Below are 24,057 nucleotides of genomic sequence, written 5' to 3'. Positions count from 1 at the left end.
AAATTCACACATTTAATCATAGAAACAACCTTGGAGCTCCTGGCATAGCATTACACCACACCCTTCTGGTTAGTATTCTGAGATATTTTCATTCAATGAATCATTGCTCGCCTCACTGTCTGACTCAAAAACACAACTTGACCAATACTTTTACCTGTAAAAGTACAGAGTGACAAATGTGTGTTTGGATTACTCAAAGGATGGATCGCTATTTCTGGGTCAGGGCAAAGGCATGGTCAAGCATGTCCAAACTGCGGCCTGGGGGCTGTTTGTAGCCTTCAGAGTGAATTTGTGTGTTCCTTCAAAATTTTCATTTCTCGAAATATAAATTTTGTGTCTCCAGCAGGATGTTGATGTACGATAATATTTTCATGCTGAGATTTTTATTTGTATGCCAAATCTAGACATCATTTGAGGAGTACAGATTTTGTAAAAGCCCCATATTTTTTTTCCTTTTCAAATAAAAACAAAATGACGTTTTATTGTCCCACTAGGATCATTAACTAAATTTTGGTCATGATGTGGATTCTGATGATGCAGATGACAAACTGGTCTGTGGTGTAGAAGTGAGATGTAAGCTGGAAACTTTCCATCCATCACCTGTGGTAATGAGATTAGGGAACGATCAAAGGAACAAGATAAAAAACACAAAAGGCTGAAATAATTTCCACAGCGTGGCTGGGTTAGGCCTCAGAGAAAGGGCAAGGAGCTCCTCCACATCAAACAAGTGCTAGGTGAGGTGTTTTGGAACCTGGTCAGGAGGCCTCCTGGGTGCCTTCCAGGGAAGATATTTTGGGCATTTCCTGCTGGCTATAGGAAAACTCAGGACACGCTAGAAGGATTATGTCTCTAGGTAGGTTGGGAGCACCTTGAGGTCCCACTGCGGAGACAATGAAGGTGGCTGAGGAGGATCTGCAGCCTTCCAGGGGTTGAGTACAATACTTTCCTGATATTTGCACAACGGTGGTGGAAATCGGTATAAGACACATTTATTGTTAATAGTTACATTACCTCTTTAAACCTCGGTGGCCTCTCCAGGCACCGTCATAAACCACTCTTTTACCTGAAGATATAAATGTAATTTGTCAAAATAAAATTGATCCACTTTGTATTGATTTGCAGTGATGAGATGAAAGCTATTGGAACTATAACAGATGACCACTCAAGAGTAATGAATCGTATAAGGTGAAATATTAAAGCCCATGCAGCTGCCTTTGTTTGAAGCTACTAGGAGGATTTTTAATGCTACTCACGACTAAAGAGTCACCAAAGGTTACGGGATCAGATCTTTGCTTTTATTATTACCACTCTGTGGGTTTCAGCTGAAGATCTGTCAGACAAAGCAACAGTGTGGCCTAATGCTACAAAACACACTCTACTGTAATAAAGAACCTCGTTTCAGTTTTACTGTAAATGTCTGCTGTCTACATGTGAAGCAACAGTCAACACTGTTGAGTCGCTGCACAGCTGCTGTTAAAACTTGCCCAGGTGAAATCCAGCCTCAAATCTTTATCTTTATGTTAAAAAAACATGAATTTGATTTGTCACGTTTCTGGGATTAGTCCTGCTTTTCCGTCGCGATCCATCCATCAACCTCCCTTATTTCCTCCCACATTCCTCTTATTTTTCCCACTTCCTCCTCCACCCAAAAGCATCCCAGAAACTTGTGAATTATGGTTTTCATAAATTTATAGCATTGGGATCATAATCTGCATATGCAGCTCGTGTTAAGATCCCAGATGTGACTGTGGCCAAAACAGAGGCCGACTTGATTTGTTATTCATCTGTCTACCCTGATCTGGTTCTTTATAACATGTTCCCCTCGACATAATTACTTTTTTAAGTCTCTTGGTTCCGATTTAAGAGCCACATGTGAAAACGACCCGCAAAATTATTTAAACTTAGGCTAAATGGTTCCAAATAAATGCATGAAGTGTATTTTTCTAAATATCAACATGCTTTTGCACAGAATAAAATCAAATAGGTCAGGAGCCCCCCCCCCCCCAACAATTTCAATCTGGCTTCCATCCTCTTCACAGCACTGAAACAGCACTTCTCAAAATCTCCAACGACCTTCTCACTGCTTCTGACTTCTTTATTGTCTGTACTCATTCTTCTCGATCTCACAGCAGCATTTGACACCATCTCCCATAGCACTCTCCTCAGCAGACTGTCATCCATAGGTATCACTCACACTCCCCTTGCCTGGTTCACCTCCTACCTTTCTGGCCGTACACATTTCATTCAGCTGAAGTCATATAAATCCAATCTATTTCCTGTTTCTGCTGGTGTGCCCCAGGGCTCTGTCCTGCGGGGCCCCTTCTTTTCATCATTTACCTTCTCCCACTAGGTCACATTTTCCGTAAACACAACATTCCTTTTCATTGTTACACGGATGACACCCAGCTCTACCTCTCAACCAAACCCTCAGCTTCACTTCCACCCTCCTCCCTCACCTTCTGTCTCCAAGAAATCCATTCTTGGTTCACTTCCAGCTTCCTCAAACTGAACAGTTCTAAAACTGAAGTCCTCCTGGTAGGCACACCTCATATTCTCTCCAAATCTAACAGTTTCCCCATCTCTATTGATAACTCAGCAGTTACTCCCTCCCCTCATGTTAAGAGTCTGGGTGTCATCCTCAACAGCACACTTTCTTTTCAATCTCACATCAACATTATTAACCGGGCTGCTTATTTTCACTTGCATAACATCTCCCGCTTCCGTCCATCACTTGCTTCCTACACCACTGCCATCCTCGTCCACAGCCTCGTCACACCCAGGATTGATTATTGCAACTCACTTCTCTTTGGTCTCCCAAGCAAATCCCTTCATAAACTGCAGCTTCTCCAGAATGCTGCAGTACGTGTCATCACTAGGACTTCATCATCTCATCACATCACCCCCATCCTGCAACAACTTCATTGGCTGCCCATTAAACAGAGAATCAGCTGCAGAATTCTGCTCATCACATTCAAAGCTCTCCATAACCTGGCTCCATCCTGCATTTCTGATCTCATTCACATCACCACTCCTGTCCGCGCTCTTCGTTCCTCTACTGCTCCCCAACTCTCGGCTCCCTCCGCCCGCCTTGTCACCATGGGAAGTAGAGCATTCAGTCGCTCTGCTCCCCACCTCTGGAATTCTCTTCCCCCCGATCTACGCACCACTCACTCTCTCGCACTTTTTAAATGAAAACTCAAAACCCACCTCTTCACACAGGCTTTTACCACACAGTTTTAATACATTGTTTTACATTTCAGCATCCTAGTGTTTTTACATATTTCTGTACTGTTTATCTTGTTTTACTACTTTCCCCCATTGTTGTAAAGTGTCCTTGGGTGTCATGAAAGGCGCTGTTAAATAAAATGTATTATTATTATTATTGTTATTATTATTATTATTACCATTAATCAAGATGGGAGAGTCCTTGAATGTTAAGTGACAGTGTGATGTAGATCTGTCAGGATTTTCAAATCCTAGAGTTTCACCGTCAATTTTCTGTCAGAAGCTAATGCAGGAGATATGTGTAGGAGACTATTTTCATATTCTGCCTGCATAAAAAACTCATCAAAGCATTGGTCAGATGTTTCTTTAGATCTTCTCAGTATTTTCCAGGTTAATAATCTTCAGATGGCTTCACTATCTGAAGATCAAGGCTTTTAGAACCCGATCCAAATGTTTTCCAGTGTCTAAAGAAGACGAGTGGTTTAGGGACCTGACAGAGACGGATAAGAGATGACTCCCACAAATATAAATGCAGTTGTCAAGGCATTTGGAGAAGAACAACCTCCTCTTCTTCATTAGTTAACTGTCACTCCTCATAACTCAAATAGACTCAGAGACTGAAATCACCAGTTCCCATGCTTTTCACACAAATCATCATCTAAGTGAAACAAATCTTTATACAGCAAAAATAAGGCAGCAGGATGAAAGTTGTCTAGATTCAAGAAATTCTTTTTATTGGCTCCAAATAAATTAACCTCTGTCATGACAAGGGTACAAAGAAGCCGTGCGAACTTGGCTTTACTCTGCGCTGGTCCACACTCTCTGCGGGATCATACTTTTATCCTACTTTGTCGAGACAGAGACGGCATTCATTGATCATTTTTCGCCCTGCTGAGTAAAAATCTCTGCTTTTAAGGCTTTGGCATTCGTTTAACACTTGTTTTTAAATATTACATAAATATAAGCTTCATTTAATACATAAACATATATGTAATAAAACCATATTAACATTTATTCTTCAACCTCCTGTCAAATTTTCTATAAAAAACTTTGGAATTTGATTGAAGGGCCGAAAATGACTGCATTCTTCAAATGAAAGGAGACTTATTGTGTAGCAGCCTTACTCAAAGACAACCCGCACAACAGACAATGACGAAGAGGAAGTCCGGAGGCGAGTAGCTCAACAGATTGTATCTTTACCCATCACCGATGCAGTCCGTAAACTGAATGAACCACATTGTGTGTCTTCTATTTTCGGCTTTGTCTCTGTTCTGATAAAAATCCACATAACACGAAAACATACAGGCTTCAGATTCTTCACAACACAAACTGACATAAAAAAACACAGAGCAGTTATTCGTCACACACAAAAACATTATTTGAAATAGTTTTGTATATGAACATAGAATATAAATTACATACAAAATACATGTGATCAACATATCTTATTTTCTTTCTTTGGGGATTTGATAAAAAATACACAAAAGTTATTTTCTTTATTGGACTTTGATGTGTCCATTCTTCCATCCGTCTATTTTCGGCCGCTCATCTGGGGTCGGGTCACGGGGGCAGCCTAAGCATGTGATAAATGATAAATTACCCGCAGACAGCAGAGGACTCCAAAGCGCTTTACACTACAGTGTATAATTCATCCATTCACACACTGATGGTGATGAGCTACAATGTAGCCATAGCTGCCCTTGGGCCAGATCCTCTGAGGGAATCCTAAGGCGATCCCTGGCCAGCTGAGAGACATTGTCCCTCCAGCGTGTCCTGGGTCTTCCCTTTAAGTCTTCTCCCGGTTGGACGTGCTTGGAAAACTGCAGGGAGGCATCCAGGAGGCATCCTTACCAGATGTCTGAGCCACCTCAACTGGCTCCTCTCAATGTGGAGTAGCAGTGGGTCTCCTCTGAGCCCCTCCTGAATGACCAAGTTTTCCACCCTATCTCTAAGGGAGAGTCCAGCCGCCCTGCGAAGAAAACGCATTTCGGCCGCTTGTATCCGCAATCTCATTCTTTTGGTCACTACCCAAAGCTCGTGATCATAGATGAGGGAAGGAACATAGATCGACCGGTAAATGGAGAGCTTTGCCTTCTGGATCAGCTCTCTCTTCATCACGATTAATCGATACAACTGTAGATGCAGCACCAAGGCACCTGTCGATTTTGCGCTCCATTTTTCCCTCACTCATGAACAAAGCCATCAGATACATAAACTTCTCCACTTGAGACAGGATCTCATCCCTGACCTGCAAAAGGCATTCTACCTGTTTCCGACTCAAGACCATGGTCTCAGATTCAGAGAAGCTGATTCTCATCTCAGCTGCTTCACACTCAGCTGCAAACCTCTCCAGTGAGAGCCGAAGATCACGTTCTGATGAAGCCAAAAGGACCCCATCATCTGCATAAAGCGGAGACTCAATCCTTTGGCCACCAAAACAGGTCCCCTCAAGACGTTGGCTGTGCCTAGAAACCCTGTCCATAAAGGTTTTGGCCAGAATCGGTGACAAAGGTCAGCCTTGGTAGACTCCAACTCTCACCAGAAATAAGCCCGACTTACTGACAGCAATTTGGACAAAGCTCTGACACCGGTCATACAGGGACCTAGCAGCCGGTATAAGAGGGCCTGGTACCCCATACAGTCAACACAACATCCAGACCCTTTAGGATGGTTTATGCTTGATGCGTCCGCGAGGTCCGCACAGCTCCGCACGGAGAAATTGCGTCATTTTAACAACCATGCCCCTCCACCGCGTCTCCGCACGGCCCAAAATTTCCGCAACGCGCACCTAGGAAAATGTCTAACCACGCGGACAGTCGGACGTGGAAAAACATGGCGGACCGGCAAGAACTAGTATGGCAGAGGTTCGTAAATACAGACATTTGTATGATTCAGCTCTCAGAGATCACCGTGATCAACATGTTGTTAATAATTCTTGGAGAGAAATAGCTCGCACTGTCGGAAAAGATGAGGACGCTGTTAAAAATGCTGAAATGCCATGTTGTAAACAGTCATTTTTACTTCTACTAAGGTGTAGTGTTGGCTGCATGCCGTAGAGCTCCATGCTGCCCCCTACAGTTTGGGAGAATATTGGCTCACCGCACGAACCATAAACGCTGCGAGTTGTGAAGCGTGTTCCATCCGCGAGCCGCATCACCAAGCGGAAAGTGAATGCGTCAAGCATAAACCAAGCTTTAAGGAACTCTGGGTGGATCCATCCACCCCCAGACCCTTGCCACTAAGTTTTTTGACCACCTCAGTGACCTTATCATCAGAGATTGAAAAGCCCAACAGTCCTCAGACTTTGTTTTCTCACTGGAAGACGTGCCAATGGGACGGAGGAGGTCTTCAAGGCACTCGGCCCACCAATCCACAATGGGCTGAGTAGAGGTCAGCAGGACACTGTCCCCACTTTAAACAATATAGCGCACTGCTTCCCCCTCCTGAGGTGCTGGATGGTGGAGCTGAAGAAAGAGTCCTATTGGTGTTTTTGGCCTGTGGGACTCCAGAGGCAACTGATGGGTACCAACTGGTGGACACCTTAGGTGGTCGCAGAGGGAAAATGCGTGAGAGGAGTTGGGTGAGACCATAGAGCAAGATTTATGTACAGCTTCAAGGAATCCGTGACCATTGGTGTCCACCAGTCGGTTCAGGGATTGCCACCACGACAGGCACCAACAACCCTGTGGCTGCAGCTCCGGTTGGCCGCCTTGACAGTGGAAGCACGGAGCATGGCCCACTCGGACTTAATGTCTCCTGCTTCCCCCGGAACGTTTTGGTGGTTCTGTTGGAGGTGGGAATTGAAATTACTTGTGATGGGAGACTCCACCAGACATTCCCAGCAGACCCTCACAATACGTTTGGCCGGCCAGGCCTGACCGGCATCCTCCCCTGCCATCGAAGCCAACTCATCACCAGGTAGTGGTCAGTTGACAACTCCGCCCCTCTCTTCACCCGAGTGTCTAAGACATGCGGCTGCAGGTCAGATGAGACTTTGATGTGTGTTCTTAAATAAATATAACATTCAGCAGTTTTTGGTGACTTTCAATTTCAAGGTGCAAAAATAAGAGTTCTGAGGGTTTGAATGGTGAGTTTGCCATTTCCTCCATTTACTGGAAACTCACTCCATGTTTGCTTTTCATCTTTGGTGACAGAAGCTTGATCAGATGGGGGCAGTTCCAGCTGTAGAGCTGCATTTGATGAGAAATTGTATGAAAACAACATAATTAGAGCTTTGAATGGTGATAAAATAAATAAATAAATAAACACTGTTTTATCCTTTGGCTTTGGAAGATAACACCAGCGTCTAAAGGTCAGAACTGAAGAAATACAGAAGCCTTAAACATGTTCATGATGCATAATGGAATGAAATAATAGATACCTGAAGGAGGAAGGAATCTAAATGTTTTGGAACTGCACAAACTCCGGCTTCACATGTTCTCTGGTGTCATACGAGCTACATGGTGTCATGAAATAAGGAATTGGTTTTAGAATGACGGAATGTGGTTATTTTAATGTTAAACGTTTAGCAAACAGAAGGTTGTGCATTCCCAACACAGCAATTTAAGAGTTAGTTGGATTAAAACAATATTTAAATTCTGCATATAATAACACAAAGTTGATATTTCTGCCTGAACTAATAAAGATTTTAGCAACGTGTTTGTCAATATTAATGCTCCCTCTAAAAGACAGTTTTACCAGAGATTCCTGCAGACGTCTTCATTTCCTCAGCAGCTCAAACAGATGCAAACAAACATGCAACTTTCCTAAAATACATGGATGTAATTTTCACTTTGGAAGTGGGGGTTTATCTTTACAGTATGTTCTAATGGGAAGCAGGCTTCAACACAAACAGTTGTTTTCTGCCTGGTCCTAGAGCTGAACCAGTTTCAATTTAATATAGTGTAATATTGTTTTTTGGATGGTAAAAAGTGCAGGGGTCAAAACTTGACTTTGGAAAAGGTGGGGTGTGGGGGTGGGGTGTGTGTGTGTGTGTGTGGGGGGGGGGGGGTGCAATATGCAAAGAATCAAATGTTGGCTCTTACCCTTTCCTCCTCAGGAGAAACCTCCATAAAATCAGCCCAACTACCAAAAAAACTGTAAGGAGAAAAAAAAAATACGTTAAAAAACAATTAAAATGTTTTAAACTTCAATGATAATCATTTATAATAATTCCAAAGACAAAAAAAAATGCATATTACCCAGTAAACAAGCTAACATGCTGGTTGTAACAAATAAGACCACTGAAAGAAACAACATTGAGATAACGTTATTTTAAAGTCACAAAGATAAATTTTACACATTAGTAATGAAAATGGAACATGATGACCTACTGTTATCCTTGTTTGGGTTTACAATCTCAGGAGGAATTTCTGCAAAAACACAATAATGGAGTTACAGTGCTAAATAAATAATATTAGAAACAAAGCAGAAATATGAGTCTGTATGCCTCAGAAATATCATTGATACATGATAATAGTTTTATTTAGAAATGCTGTTTTTAATTAATATTTTCAAAAGAAATTTGATATAATTTTATGCAGCCGCAGAAGCCGTTCACTGATCTGAATTTAAACCCAGTCCGACACAGATTAAGTAGGATATTAAAATCTCACATCAGAATATTACATTTAAAACTAAATGATGTCAAATACAATAAAGATTTGTCCCCTATCTTGCAAAGAAGAAAGATTTGTTTTAATCTGCAGATTAAAAAAACAACTAAAAGACTCTTAAAACATCAGACTAATTAAAATCTATACTCTTATTTCTTGGTTGGGGGACTTGAATTTTGCAGTGGCTCGTAAATAGCCAATGAAGTTGACAAAATAAAGTTTCCCTAATTTATTTAATCCAAGTACTCAATCTCAGTCCTGGAGGGCCGATTGCTGATGTTTTGCCAGCACAAGGGGGACTGGCAGTTTTGGCTTGCTTTTAGCACCCCCTAGTGTATGTTTAGTACAACTAAAAGCAAAACTATTCTCCTTGCTGTGTGTTCTTCTTTCTAACACATTAATCTAAACATTTAAATGTCTCCCTAGCCTTCCTTCGTGTCTACAGGAGTGCTTCATCACCAAATTAAACAAATCAGTTGTGTTTGTGATCTAAAACATGCACTAAATGTGCTGAAGCAGCCTGCAGTGCCAGGCATGTTAGCTCCATTTTTTCTTTTTCCAACAGACCGGACCGGCAACTCTGAAACTGTAAATGTGGGCAGTGTGGACAGAGGCCAGTGGGGGCCTGAGTGACGTTTCATTAACCCTGTAAAGGGTCATTTTGGTACATACAGGCTCAAGAAAATGACAATAAAGTATAAAAAGGGTGTATATGATCCCTTTAACAGGCTTTTTTAGAATTTGAGGAAATGCAGCAGAGGTGCCTTTGGTGTGTTAGAGCAGAAAACGGCTAAAACATGCAGGGTGGCAGCCCTCCAGGACCAGAAATAAATAGTTCTGTCCTAAAGGCACCGTTTAAAATTATGCTAAATTATTTAGCCTAGAAATCTAGACCAACCCTAGCAGTGGTTTAGCCTAAGCAGCCCTAACTGTTTGAGCAGCAGCCAATCACAGGGCTCTCTGTTTAGTGGGTGGGCTTTGCATCAGAACTGTGATGGAGAAAAAAAAACTGCAAAGATGACGTTGGCTCAGGAATGGTGCTACATCGAAACAGCTTTGGCGTGAACTTTGGATGATTTAGACTTGAAACTTTCTTTGAGACATGAGCGAATAGCGGTCCTTTAGTTCGAAGAAGGATGTATTTGATTCTTCAACGATGTATTACAGACTGTTTTATTATCACAGCGATTGATATGTCACCGTGTTTGTTGTTCTGATTGGTCCTAGTGCTGTTTATTTGCGTGCAGAGACAGTTTGAAAGACCACGGAAGATTCTGCCTCAGGACCGAGCTCTGTCTATGGGTCGTGGACAGAGTATCTATCTATATAGGATGGCATACCGGGCTACAAAATTATTGCATTAAGAAAGATTGTAAATGAGTATATTATTTGTTAGATGTTAGGGACTCTTATTTAAACATTCAATTAGGATACAAGTAAAGTTCTGTACAGTTTAGTTTCAGCATCTCAGACATTTACTGTATATGAATCATGTTTGTACTGCTACATTACAATCACAGCTCATTTCAGATCACAATGAAAGGAAACCCATTTCTAGTAAAATGTTATTTTGAAATCTAGACCAAAATTATTTTTGTACATCTCGTCTCTCGTCTCGTCTCGTCTTCCTCCGCTTATCCGGGTCCGGGTCGCGGGGGCAGCATCCCAACTAGGGAGCTCCAGGTCGTCCTCTCCCCGGCCTTGTCCACCAGCTCCTCCGGCAGGACCCCAAGGCGTTCCCGGACCAGATTGGAGATGTAACCTCTCCAACTTGTCCTGGGTCGACCCGGGGGCCTTCTGCCGGCAGGACATGCCCGAAACACCTCCCCGGGGAGGCGTCCAGGAGGCATCCTGACCAGATGCCCAAACCACCTCAACTGGCTCCTTTCGATCCGGAGGAGCAGCGGTTCTACTCCGAGTCCCTCCCGAATGTCCGAGCTCCTCACCCTATCTCTAAGGCTGAGCCCGGCCACCCTACGGAGGAAACTCATTTCAGCCGCTTGTATCCGCGATCTCGTTCTTTCGGTCATTACCCAAAGCTCATGACCATAGGGGAGGATTGGGACGTAGATCGACCGGTAAATCGAGAGCCTGGCTTTCTGGCTCAGCTCCCTCTTCCCCACGACAGATCGGCTCAGCGTCCGCATCACTGCAGACGCCGAACCAATCCGCCTGTCGATCTCCCGATCCCTCCTACCCTCACTCGTGAACAAGACCCCGAGATACTTAAACTCCTCCACTTGAGGTAGGACCTCTCCCCCGACCCGGAGGTGGCAAGCCACCCTTTTCCGGTCGAGAACCATGGTCTCAGATTTGGAGGTGCTGATCCTCATCCCAGCCGCTTCACATTCGGCCGCGAACCTACCCAGCAAGAGCTGAAGGTCAGAGCTGGATGAAGCTAGGAGGACCACATCATCCGCAAAAAGCAGAGACGAGATTCTCCTGCCACCAAACTCGACACACTCCACACCACGGCTGCGTCTAGAAATTCTGTCCATAAAAGTGATGAACAGAACCGGTGACAAAGGGCAGCCCTGGCGGAGTCCAACCCTCACTGGGAACAGGTCCGACTTACTACCGGCTATGCGGACCAAACTCACGCTCCTCTGGTAAAGGGACTGAATGGCCCTTAACAGAAAGCCACCCACCCCATACTCCTGGAGCGTCCCCCACAGGGTGCCCCTGGGGACACGGTCATAAGCCTTCTCCAAATCCACAAAGCACATGTGGATTGGTTGGGCAAACTCCCATGCCCCCTCCATCACCCTTGCAAGGGTATAGAGCTGGTCCACAGTTCCACGGCCAGGACGAAAACCACATTGCTCCTCCTCTATCTGAGATTCAACTATCGATCGGACCCTCCTCTCCAGTACCTTGGAGTAGACCTTTCCAGGGAGGCTGAGGAGTGTGATCCCCCTATAGTTGGAACACACCCTCAGGTCACCCTTCTTAAAGATGGGGACCACCACCCCGGTCTGCCACTCCATAGGAACTGCCCCCGATGACCACGCAATGTTGTAGAGACGTGTCAACCATGACAGCCCTACAACATCCATTGCCTTGAGATACCCAGGACGAACCTCATCCGCCCCCGGGGCTCCGCCGCTGTGTAGTTGTTTGACTACCTCAGCAACTTCTGCCCCCGAGATCGGACAGTCCATCCCCAGGCCTCCCAGCTCTGGTTCCTCCTCGGAATGCGCATTGGTGGGATTGAGGAGCTCCTCAAAGTATTCCTTCCACCGTCCGACTATAGCCTCCGTTGACGTCAGCAGCTCCCCATCCCCACTGTAAACAGTGTGAGCGGGTTGCTGCCTTCCTCTCCTGAGGCGCCGGACAGTTTGCCAGAACCTCTTTGGAGCCGATCGATAGTCTTTCTCCATGGCCTCACCAAACTCCTCCCACGCCCGAGATTTTGCCTCGGCAACTGCCACTGCTGCACCCCGCTTGGCTATCCGGTACCTGTCTGCTGCCTCCGGAGACCCACAGACCAGCCACGCCCTGTAGGCCTCCTTCTTCAGCCTGACGGCTCCCCGAACCTCTGGTGTCCACCAGCGGGTACGGGGGTTGCCACCACGTACATACATGAAATAAATAAAACATTAGTGTTTAAAAAAAAGTTTAGATATCTAAAAGCTTATGCTCTTGTAACCATCTCAGGCACCTTTTAAAACGAAAAAATAAGAATAATTCTTACAATCTTTTTCATCTTGAATAGAAAAATCCAATTTGAATGTTGGGTAGTGACCTAAGTGCACCATGCTTGTGATGCCGCTTTGCTGTAGCTAAACGGTTCCATGTGGACATCTGTACCTCGTTCTGATGCCGGGGTAGTTGGGGATGCACTGGCTGGGACGGCTGTGTCTCTGTGAGCTGCAGATGTTGAAAATGATCCTGAAGAATATGATGTTTCTGTGATAGAAATCATAACCGTTGTTGTAAAAAGGGTTATCATCTATATAAACATATATACTGGGGGTTGCATTTAAAAAATAGATATGAATTGTCTCAAGGTATGTAAATTTGTCAAAAGGTATAGGGTAGATGATTTGGGTTTTACTGAATACCTGCTTCTGTTGATGCTGGAAATGATGTTACCAATTTTGTAGTAAATGTATCTTCTGTAGTCACACCTATAAATGAGGACACTGCCACATTTATCTGAACTCAAATTGGAAACTGTTTAATCAAACTGAAGTTTGGGCATGCATATGAGTTCAATCTGACATGCAGTGTGTATATGCATGCTTCATGCACATGCTTCCCACTTTAGAATAACAGCTAAACATGGGAGTAGTCCTTCATGCAATGCTACTCAGTAGTTAAAGGTTACTCCTAATTCACCGTTAGCATTTTAGCCCAAAGTAGCCTGCTTAACCCGGTATTAGAGTAAAACAATAGGATGCTGTGGTTTCTTAGGGGTACAAGAAATAACTTCTAGGTCGCTCCTGTTTACTGGCTTTGGTTCTTTAAACAAATTTTTTGCACCAAAAACAAAGCATATTGCCTGTTGATGTCAAATTACAAATGCTGGTGGTGCACAGTTAGCTGCCCTCAGACTCGGCAACCTCACGGGCTCACAGACTCTAAACAGCAGCTGCGTTCCTGTTTAGTTTTTTTTAAAGGAGAAAAACTGACAACACCTCCAGTCGGTTGAGAAGGAGATCTGTTTCAGTGTAACCTTCCTTCCAACATGATTGAGACATTGGGCTGTTCAGTGATTTTTTCACTGTAGAATTCTTATGTATTGGTAGCCTGACCACCCAGCCCCATGCTGGGAACTCTTCTATTCAAATAACCCCACCCCCTGAGAATTCTAACTGAGCCAATCAGCGCTGAGCAGTGTGCATCTCACACACACCGCAACGCTGAGCTACTCATAAAAATGGCGTCTGAAATGGAGTTTGCTGCGGCTCTTTCCTCTGTACTAAATGACTTGGACACGTCTTTAAAACCACAACAAGTAGAAGCACTAAAAGCCTTTCTTCTAAAGAAAGCCGCCAGACGCCATTTTTGACTACAGCTAAAAAAACGACAGCATCGCGGACGTCACACACAACGACGCTCAGTTTCTCATAAACAACGAAGACATTGGCGGAGATCACTGCAGCTCTTTCCTCTGTTTTAAATGACTTGGACGTCTTCAAAACCACAAGAAGAAGAAAAGACCTTTCTTCAAAAAATACGATGTTTGTGCCATTGCCAACTACAGCGTCGCGCAGTACAGTCGGCATTTCCGCCTTTATTCTGATTGGTTATTTTTGAGCTGGTTAGTCCCTCCCCTCCTGTGCCTCTCTGCCTGTGAGTAACCAGACTAGTTCTCTGTGCAGAATTAAACAGAGGATGAGGTGCCTTCATGTTGGAGTAGCTCTAGCTACAGCATTTTTCTTGCTAAAAACGCCCGGAAAACTCACTTAGGTTCAGAATATTGTGTGGTGACATGCATGCAACATGCGGGTAATGCAGTTTTGCTGCCACAGGCTGGAACTAAATGGTTCCATGTGGACATCTGTACCTCGTTCTGATGCCGAGGTAGTTGGGGATGCACTGGCTGTGATTTTTGTTACTCTGTGAGCTGCAGATGTGAAAGCTGAAACCGCAAAAGTGGACATTTCTGTGATATAAAACATAATTACTATTGTGAAAACGTGTCGTTTGTTACTGAAATGCGACAATTTTATCAAGAGATAACTGATTTTACTTCATCTAATGATTCAGTTGGATGTTTGGGGTTTCACCTTGTTCTGTTGATGCAGGAGCTGATGTTATTGATTTTGTAGTAAATGTATCTTCTGTAGTCACACCTATGAATAAGAACATCTCCACATTTATCTGAACTCAAACTGTAAACTGTCCATCAGCCTTTTATGAAACTGAAGGTCGGTCATGCACGAGTTCAGTCTGACATGCAGGATGTGCAGTCGTGCCCCATGCACATGCTTCTTTATGCATAACAGGGAAAACGTGGGAGTGGTCCTTCATTCAGTTAAATTTAACTGATGACTAACTTCTTAATAAAAAGGTAGTTTTGAGTCAACACTTTAACCGGTTAAAGATGTAACTCCTGCAGAGAAAAATGATGTGCTGTAACAACTATCTGGGGAAACCATGAGAACATCTACTGCATATCATAAACATCTCTTTGAGCTTACACAATCTCACACGCTAAAAGCTACTTTTTATTTATAAGATTAAGATTTGAAAAGCTCACCTGCATGTTTTGACTGACTAACTGTTACTAGAGGTTTCCTGGGCAGTAAACTGAAGCACAGGGAGCACAACGGCTCTTTAAAGTATCACAATAAGCATGCAAATCCTCGAAGGGATCTGCACAATCACGTTTAGACACAACATTGTGTCCTTTACTGCTAAAAGACTTCTAAGACTGTGTTCCAACTTCAGGAACATGCAGTAGGATTTGTTTATAATTGCAGTTAATCACAATATTATAAAATCATCTGACCATAGCTAATAAAAAAACACATTTTAATAGGTTCCAAGGCTGTTACTGTTATAGAAAATGTCTTCCATACAATAACACAGTATTTGGAAGTATTATCATTGATTTACCTATTAAAACTGTGGACAGAATCAGGCCTATGTTCTTTGAAGTGGCACAAGATCATTTGTGTTACTCATTAAGTCTTGAATTAGCTGTAAATTGGACTTTGATCTGTTTAAACTATTTTTTCTATCACAATCCTTGTTTCCTGTTAAAGGTGTGGTTGACTGATAAAACATTTTTTAATTTTTATTCCTGATCATAATCAGTCACTCTGTGTGTTTTTATTCAGTCTGAACATGAAAATAGTCTCCTTCACCTATCTCCTGCATTAGCTTCTGATAGAAAATAGACAGTGAAACGCTAGGATTTGAAAATCCTCACATATCTATGTAACACTATGAATTTGCATTCATGGCATCACCCATCTTGGCTCGCCCCCCCACCCCCACCCCCAACGAATGGCTTTTAAAATATTTTTGTAGCGAAGAGAGACAGCGAAGAGCGTCTTGGTGCTAGTGACTTTGCAACATGTCTGAATGTGTTCTGTTAGTCAACCAGAAGTGAGGTGTGTGCATATCATTATACTAATGAGGAATCCTGCTGTTTTCAGCCCACCTCTGCACCAGCAAACTTCTGTATATCAGAACAGGAAGATGATAATGCATTGATTTACACTAAAGAACACTGCAAATGTACTGAATAAACCAGTAAACCGCACCTTTAAACAGATTTAGATTTTGGTTTTCAAGCTAATCATACACATTACCTATTTCATAAAAATCGTGCAGTCATGGTGTGTGTGTGTGTGTGTGTGTGTGTGTGTGTGTGTGTGTTTGTGCGTGCATGTGTGCGTGTGTGTGTGTCTGTGTGTGCATACGCATGTGTCCGCAGGAAGACAATGGAAACAACCTTTATGTGCCTTTAGGCAGGGGGACTACCAATGGAAATTAGCCTTTGGTTATAATTGGGTACATTTACATTGTAAAATGTTTATTAATACTCACTGTCCCTCTATATCAAATAAATATTATTCATTAATTCACCCCTAATTGTTAATGGGATGTATGCCAGTAATCAAGATGAGAAAAGACAAATAATTTATTTTTGATAGATGTCCAAAAAGGCAAATGATAAAAGTTTAAGACCATTAGAAGAGCATGAAATAACTTAGCAGCACATCTGCCAACATCAGATCCAACAGAGCAGAAAGAAGCTTGTTTGGCTAACAGTACACTTTCTGATTTATCATTATGGATTTAATGAATTTGGGACCACACACTCTGAAATGGTTTGATAAGTGGAAACTCTGGATAACTATATCTTAAAATAATTTAAAAGAAGGGGGGTTTGAGCAGATCCTTGTGGTACACCACTAACAGTCAGAGTCATTAATAAAGTTAAGCAATCTGGGGGGAATGGTTTGGGGAGATGTTAACATTCTGGGACAATTGGCCACAACCTCTGCAAGACTCATTTTCCATAGGAAAAAATGTGAAACCTCTGGCTAATATGACACAGCATTAGCAATCATACCATTATTTCATTGGATTCGTACTGTACAAAGGAAAGACTCCGCTACTTAGGAGATCTCTCATCGAGATGAACTAACTATTACACACAGAGACAAATTAGTTTAGTTTTAGCAAGAGAACCTGATGAGATGCAACAGTTTCACACACACATGCATACAACCCCCCCCCCCCCCCATCCCCCCCACGCACACACACACACACACACACACACACACACACGCATATTAGGCTGTTTTAAGCTATTTTTACTAATATATTCAGGTGTGTTGTAGCATTCTGAGTTGTGTTGTAGGAATGTTCTTAAACGAGCAAGACAGCTTGAAGAGTGTTTTGTCAAAATCTGAATATTAACAACAATAACAAAAACAACAATGAATGTTATTATTGTTATTATTATTATTATTATTATTATTATTTATACTACTACTGATAATAATAATAATAATAATAATAATAATAATAATAATAATAATAATAATAATAATAATAATAAAACTTTCCTTCAAAAGATTTGTCAGTTTATTTTAACTATATGAGAAATTGGTTAAATTGCTTCATGGTTTGAACTTAATGTTTGTTATTTGCAAACTTTTTAAAGAAACCATCTGTTAGGACATGTAAAATTAACTTCATAACTTTACATTTGGTAAAAAAAGTTTTACGTGTGGACTTACCTATGCACTCGGGAGGTTGAGAATTGTATTCACCACTGTTGAGGCACTCAATTTGGCCATTTCCATTGATGGAGTATCCTTTATCACAGCTGTAAATTATGATTTCTCCCATTTTTGGAACATCTTCAGAGTTCCAAGAGTTTCTGCCATTGGCCACTTCAGATGGTCTGCTGCATGTAACAACTCCAGAATAAAAAGTAAAAATCTATTAAGATTAATGCCAAAATTAAAGAAAAGCTGGATGGGAATGAAGGAAAAGTACTAAAACACAAGAAGGTTTACTTTAAGAATGTAATTTGCTTCTGTCTGAACTGAACGACACTTACTCTCACACCCTGAAGAAAACCTCCACCCTGCATTGTAGCATCGTGCAAAGCTCAATCCTCTAATTGTGTAACTGCAGAAACACAGAGAGAGATGAAATAAAGCAAATTATTTATTTTAATCAAGACTTGGAAGTCATTTATACCCAAAAGCACAGAGTTTAATCATCAGGAAGTCTTTGACTTTAGAGATTAGATCATAATTTTACAATGTGATGTCACCAAAGACATGAATTTATTTAACCATTATTTCTCCAGATGAGTCGATTGAATACTCATTCTCATTTGTCAATGTTGGAACAACACTAAGAAAATAAATCATGTTGAGGTGAGACATCCTGGTGTCTCAGCTGTCTCGCTTGATTTTTAAGACCTTTTCAGACAAAATTTAAGCAGACATTAAATGTAAATATGCATTGATGCTTACCCGTCATCACAGGATAATTTTGCTTTAGCACCAAAGAGGGTACCTTCACTGAAATCAAAGTGCATATGTGGCTGTGGCTGAATGGGACCACAGTCCTTCTCTGAAATATAACAATGAACAAGAAATATTTGGACATTTTGGGCAGTAACGAACCAAATAAATGTCTAAATTAAACAGCTTAGATCCTAACACATTTTTTTATCTGGATAAAAATAATAACACATTCTTACTTTTACAGATGAGCTCTGGTTCCGTCCATTTATCGCTGATGCATCTTACGATGTCAGAGCCGCTTTCTTTAAAATATCCATTTCCACATTCTATTGTGATCTCCGACCCTTCTGGGAACTCATTCAGAAGAAGTGCCTGGTCGCTTGGGATTGTATTCTCATAAGCCTCCGGTTGGGGACATTCAGCTGTAGGAGGAAAACGGAAACATGGTTAACACTTCACAATAAGGGTCCCTTTATTAATGTTACTTAGTGCATTATTAAGCATTATTAAACAAAGTATACCATTGTTATTGTTACTTAGTGCAGTGTTAAACAAATAATACACTTATTAACATTACTTAGTCAATTACTAAGCATTAATAAACAAAGGATCCCTTTATTAACATTACTTATTAAATTATTAAACAAATAAACAAAGTATGTTACTTAGTGCAGTGTTTATTTATTTATTATTTATTCCGTGTCCTGTCTGGCTGTGAAGCAAACAAAATTAATGTCTGAATGCTGCAGATTTTACTCTTAGGTGGAGCATCAAAGCATCTGCTTTTAATGTCACGCCTGATACTTAAAACTTTATTGTTATTGTTTTTTGAATGCTTTGTAATTTCAACCAGACATGGAGACAGATGAACAAGAGTCTGCTTCTAGACCTGCAGAAAAGGGACAAACAACAATACAACAGGAGCAAGCTATCACTGCATCAACTTGATGAAGAAATATAAAATTAACATTGATTTACTGAACAATCACACAATAATAAATCACAGTGCATTTAGTGCCAACCACAGCCTTAAGACATGTGTTGAACGTGCCCAAGTCCACACTTATGAGAGCACCATGTGAGCACCTGTGTGTGTGCACGTGCTTGAATATGTAAGGTTTCTCTACAGGAGCGTCCAATAGAGAGTGTGAGGGGCCACAGATCTGCCCCCCAAAGATGCATAGGAGATGGAGGAAGCTCCAAGTCCCAGAGATCCAGGAGCTGCCCCAGAGCACAGAGACCTCAAGGAGACCGCAACCAGAAAAGCCCCTGCCCCCCTCGAGAGGCGCAAAGGATCGCCCCGGGGGCCACAACCAGCAACCGGCGGAGTCCCGGGAGATATCAGCGGCAAGCCCACAGGCCCGCCCGCAGCCTCCCACCCCTCAGCTGACCCAGCAACCTGGGACCCAGTGGTGACCACCCCCGCCGGGGACCCAGCAGAGCCCAGGGACCCAGATCCCACCAGGCAGCCACCGGGAGTGATCAGGCAGATGCCAAAAATCTTAAAACCCCTGACCCGAGAGCCACAAACATGTCATGGTCTGTGTCTCTTTGTTTTCCTCTTGTGTCCCCTGGTCTTCAGCCCTCCAGATATTCCCTCTCAGGTCCTGTGTTCCTTCAGTCTCCCCACCATAATTTCCATAGGTCTATTATTCCAGTTTTGTGTGTGTGTGTGTGTGTGTGTTTATGTCCTCCTCCAGCTAGGTGTGTGTGTGTGTGTGTGTGTGTGTGTGTGTGTGTGTGTGTGTGTGTGTGTGTGTGTGTGTGTGTGTGTGTGTTTGTGTGTGTGTGTGTGTGTGTGTGTGTGTCCTTTCCCAGTTAGGTCTGGTGTCCTCTCCTGCTCCTCCTCCCTGATTAGTTATCACTTTCACCTGGTTCTCTCCCCTCACACCTGCAGCTCATCATCCTCCCATTATGCCCCAGTGTATTTAAGCCCTGTCTTGTCTCAGTGTCTTGTCGGTCCATTGTTGTTTGTATTTCTGTCAGCGTTTATTCGTGCTCTGCCTGAGCCTTTTTTGGTTTCCAGGTTTTTGGTGCTCTAAGAGAGCTTTGGGTGTCCTGTGCTACAGGACTTTTGGACTTTAGGCTCGCTGCCTTGGATTTATTTTTTGTTCTTCCAAAATAAAGGGATTTGACTTTACCAACTTCTGCCTCGAGTCATCCTGGGTAAATCTGCACGTTGGGTCCTAAACATCCCCGCAATGTTACAAAACACTCAGGCAGACCAAGGCACCGCACTCCACACCAGGTGTGACAGGGGGAGGGGAGACGAAGATGTATAGCATCAAAAGAAGTCCCAGGAGAAGGGAGGAGTCAAAGGCCCCACCTGACATGTACAGTCATACACAGACACAGTCACATACTCCCTCCCTCATGCTCACACATACACTTACAACCAAAGACTCATAAAAATGCACGCCAGACAACCACTCATACTCCCCATACACCCTATTCACTCTGATCCCGGTACTGCTGCACATGGGGTACAGCCATTACCGGTTCACAGAGTTCAACCCTTTCTGCTTGGGTGCTGATGAGCAACCTCCCCTGCCCAACGCTGAGCAAAGCAACCCACCACCCCAGACCCCAACCAGACGGCCAGATCTCCTTCCTAGTCTCCAGCCCCGGGAAGCCAAGTGACAACAGAGGTGTGCTAAGATCCCTAGTCTCCCTCCCCCTGCTCCAATATAGTGTTAATGCGTGTTGATGAGGTGTATTCCATGGTTGTGGTGAGCGGGCAGTGCGGGCATCGTCTGGCGTACGCCAGCAGATGCCACCACACTTACTTAGTGCAGTGTTAAACAAAGGATCCATTTATTAACATCACTTAGTAAATTATTAAGCATTATTGAACAAATGATCCCTTTAGTAATGTTACTTAGTGCATTATTAAGCATTATTAAACAAAGTATGCCATTATTAGTGTTACTTAGTGCAGTGTTAGTAAATTATTATGCATTAATAAACAAAGGAACACTTTATTAGCATTACTTAGTAAATTATTAAGCATTAATAAACAAAGTATGCAGTTCTTAATGTTACTTAGTGCAGTGCTAAACAAAGGGTCCCTTTAGTAATGTTAGTGCATTATTAAGCATTATTAAACAAATTATGCCATTATTATTGTTACTTAGTGCAGTGTTAAACAAGAATCCATTTATTAACATTACTTAGTAAATTATTAAGCATTAATAAACAAAGCATGCCATTATTATTGTTACTTAGTGCAGTGTTAAACAAGGATCCATTTATTAACATTACTTAGTAAATTTTTAAGCATTTATAAACTAAGGATCTCTTTACTAACATTACTTACTAAATTATTCAGCATTAAAAAACAAAGGGCCCCTTTATTAACATTACTCAGCAAATTCTTAAGCATTAATAACCAAATGATCCCTTTATTAACATTCCCAATATTGTTAAGTGTCCTTAAGGTCATGACAAAGGGCCGGGTGGGGGAGATTTCTGCTTAGTAATGCATTACTTAAAATTAAAATTAATATTAAGCAGTTGTACAACTTTATTTAATAGTTTACTAATGCTCAGTAATACACTAAGTAACATTAGTAAAATGACCCTTATTGCAAAGAGTTATCCGACAATGTTATGTTTGAAGCACTATAGTCACTATTAATATTAATATTAATAATAATAATAATAATAATAATAATAATAATGCATTGAACTTATATAGTGCTTTTCTAGACCCCCAAAGACGCTTTCACACACTCTCACATTCACACACTGCTAGTGATGGTAAGCTGGGGAGGTCTGACAGAGGTGAGGCTGCCATTTGGCGCCGTCGGACCCTCTGACCACCACTAACACAGGCAAGTTGGGTGAAGTGTCTTGCCCAAGGACACAACAGCAGGATACCCCTGGCGGGAGCTGGAATCGGACCCATGATCATGAGGCAACCCGCTCTACCACCTGAGCTACTGCAAACATTTAAAACAAACAAATTAATGCAATCTAGAGGTATTCTGTGGTGATTTTATGCAATAGGAATAAAAATAGCTAAATTGTTATGACTGCTCTATTATTATTATTATTATTATTATTATCATCATTGTTATTATTTATGATGATTATTATTATTGTAACTGCTATAGACAAATAGCCTATAATACAGTATTGTTCTACAGTGAGAGCTAAAAATTTAAATTAAACTAATTAATACTTGAGAAGAAATTTTATTTATTTATTGATTAATTTTTACTTTATTTAGTTTTTTGCATATTTCAAATGACATCAACTTCTTTATTTTCTCCGTGACACCGACCTTTAATGTTTCCGATGAAGAAGTAAATTAAAATCAGGGACTTTAGTTTCTGCTGTCCAGAGGTGTGGAATGAAACCTCCATGATGGGCTGCCGACAGAGAGAAGGAGCGTCCCGCCGGTAAAACCTCTCCGGTGAGACCGAAACGTTGCTCGGGTTGTTAGAACTGATCCAACTCTCTAGCAGCAGAGCCGTGCCTCTGACGTGTCTCTGACGTCAGAAAAAAAGTGCCTACAGGAAGAAGCTAGAACTACATTGCAGGAATAAACAATAAGAGTTATTTTGTAAAGAATAGAAATAAATAAAAATAATGATATCAAGAAGAACACTCGCCCTTTAATTAACATTTAATTTGGGAAGCAAACCAATTATTTAAGCTCTTTTAAAACTCATTTTTCCTGCAATAAATTAAAGACAGATGACTCTTATTTTGAAAAGGTTTCCCGGATGTTCATGGTTTAAACTGTTGCATAAACGTCCAAAACCAGTGGTGTTCATCAAAGCCAGTTATGAAGACACTCAATAAAACACCAAGATAAAACATAAAGGAAGTGAACATGAGAGTTTCAGGGTTAACACTAACTCTAACCCTAGGGGCATCCCCCACAAACACATACTTATGGGTGTAATGGGAAGTCAGCTTTATTAAAGTGTGAGTAAATCATCACATCAGTCACTTAAAAGATGTTGGAGTAATTAAAAAAAAATCATGATCAGCGAAGGACTGAAGCGGACATATTTGAGAAGAGATTCTTCTCATAGCGTTTTACGCAACAATAAATAGTGTGAGTCACTGTCTGCGGCTTGGGCAATTGTTGTGGATACGGTCTTTCCTTTGCCTCACTCACTCACACACACACACACACACACACACACACACACACACACACACACACACACGCACACGCACGCACGCGCACACGCACGCACGCACGCACGCGCGCACACACACACACACACACACAGAGCTAAATTCCTAAGAATCCACTAGACATTTCTGGCAGCAAATACGTTAACAGGGGCCTTTTCTTCCACCCACTGTTGCCAAAGAAACCTTCAGACATGCTACCTAGAAACCGAGCAACAAAAGGGTTTTGTGTTCATTCTCACCACTCTATGTGGTTCACCTTTCAAAGCAGAGAGAAAACAATTTTGAGGCTGTTTTAGGCCTTTTTGTTTAGGCAAAACCACAAGTGTTTAAAGAAGTTGGTTAGGGGGGAGAGAAATGCTCAGCTAGATGATCAAAAGCTATTAAATATCTCCTATTAGGGGAGTCAAACTAAACTAGCACCAGTGGTGGATCTGTGGCACGGTGGGGTTTTCTTATCTCTCCTAGCAGCCTGTCCAAGGAAATGTGTGAGACGCCTCCCTTCTCTATTGCTGACAAGAACGCATCTGCTTCTCCTCACATCTTAAGGAATACATGTTTTATTCTGGAGCCGCGGCTACACTGTTCACCTGCTTCACAAACATACCAGGAGT

General features: G+C 42.1%; 1 protein-coding gene across 1 annotated transcript; it reads right to left on the bottom strand.

Annotated features, from left to right (window-relative positions):
* Window positions 1–3,210: 3,210 nt before the first annotated feature.
* On the bottom strand, window positions 3,211–22,769 carry im:7151449 (complement decay-accelerating factor). The gene is made up of 14 exons (XM_070549939.1): window positions 22,578–22,769; window positions 18,529–18,714; window positions 18,299–18,398; window positions 17,875–17,945; window positions 17,549–17,731; window positions 14,576–14,641; window positions 14,353–14,427; window positions 12,905–12,970; window positions 12,651–12,749; window positions 8,559–8,597; window positions 8,427–8,468; window positions 8,271–8,322; window positions 7,607–7,681; window positions 3,211–7,415 (listed from the first exon to the last, which is right to left on the bottom strand). Exons 1-13 carry the CDS (start codon window positions 22,657–22,659, stop codon window positions 7,624–7,626), a joined length of 1,119 nt encoding a protein of 372 aa, XP_070406040.1. The 5' UTR covers window positions 22,660–22,769; the 3' UTR covers window positions 3,211–7,415; window positions 7,607–7,623.
* Window positions 22,770–24,057: the final 1,288 nt, after the last annotated feature.

The sequence above is a fragment of the Nothobranchius furzeri genome, chromosome 3 (genome assembly GCF_043380555.1).
Source record: "Nothobranchius furzeri strain GRZ-AD chromosome 3, NfurGRZ-RIMD1, whole genome shotgun sequence".
Classification (NCBI taxonomy): domain Eukaryota; kingdom Metazoa; phylum Chordata; class Actinopteri; order Cyprinodontiformes; family Nothobranchiidae; genus Nothobranchius; species Nothobranchius furzeri.
The sequence above is the reverse complement of the archived record's forward strand: the minus strand, read 5'-3'. Positions and strand labels throughout refer to the sequence as shown.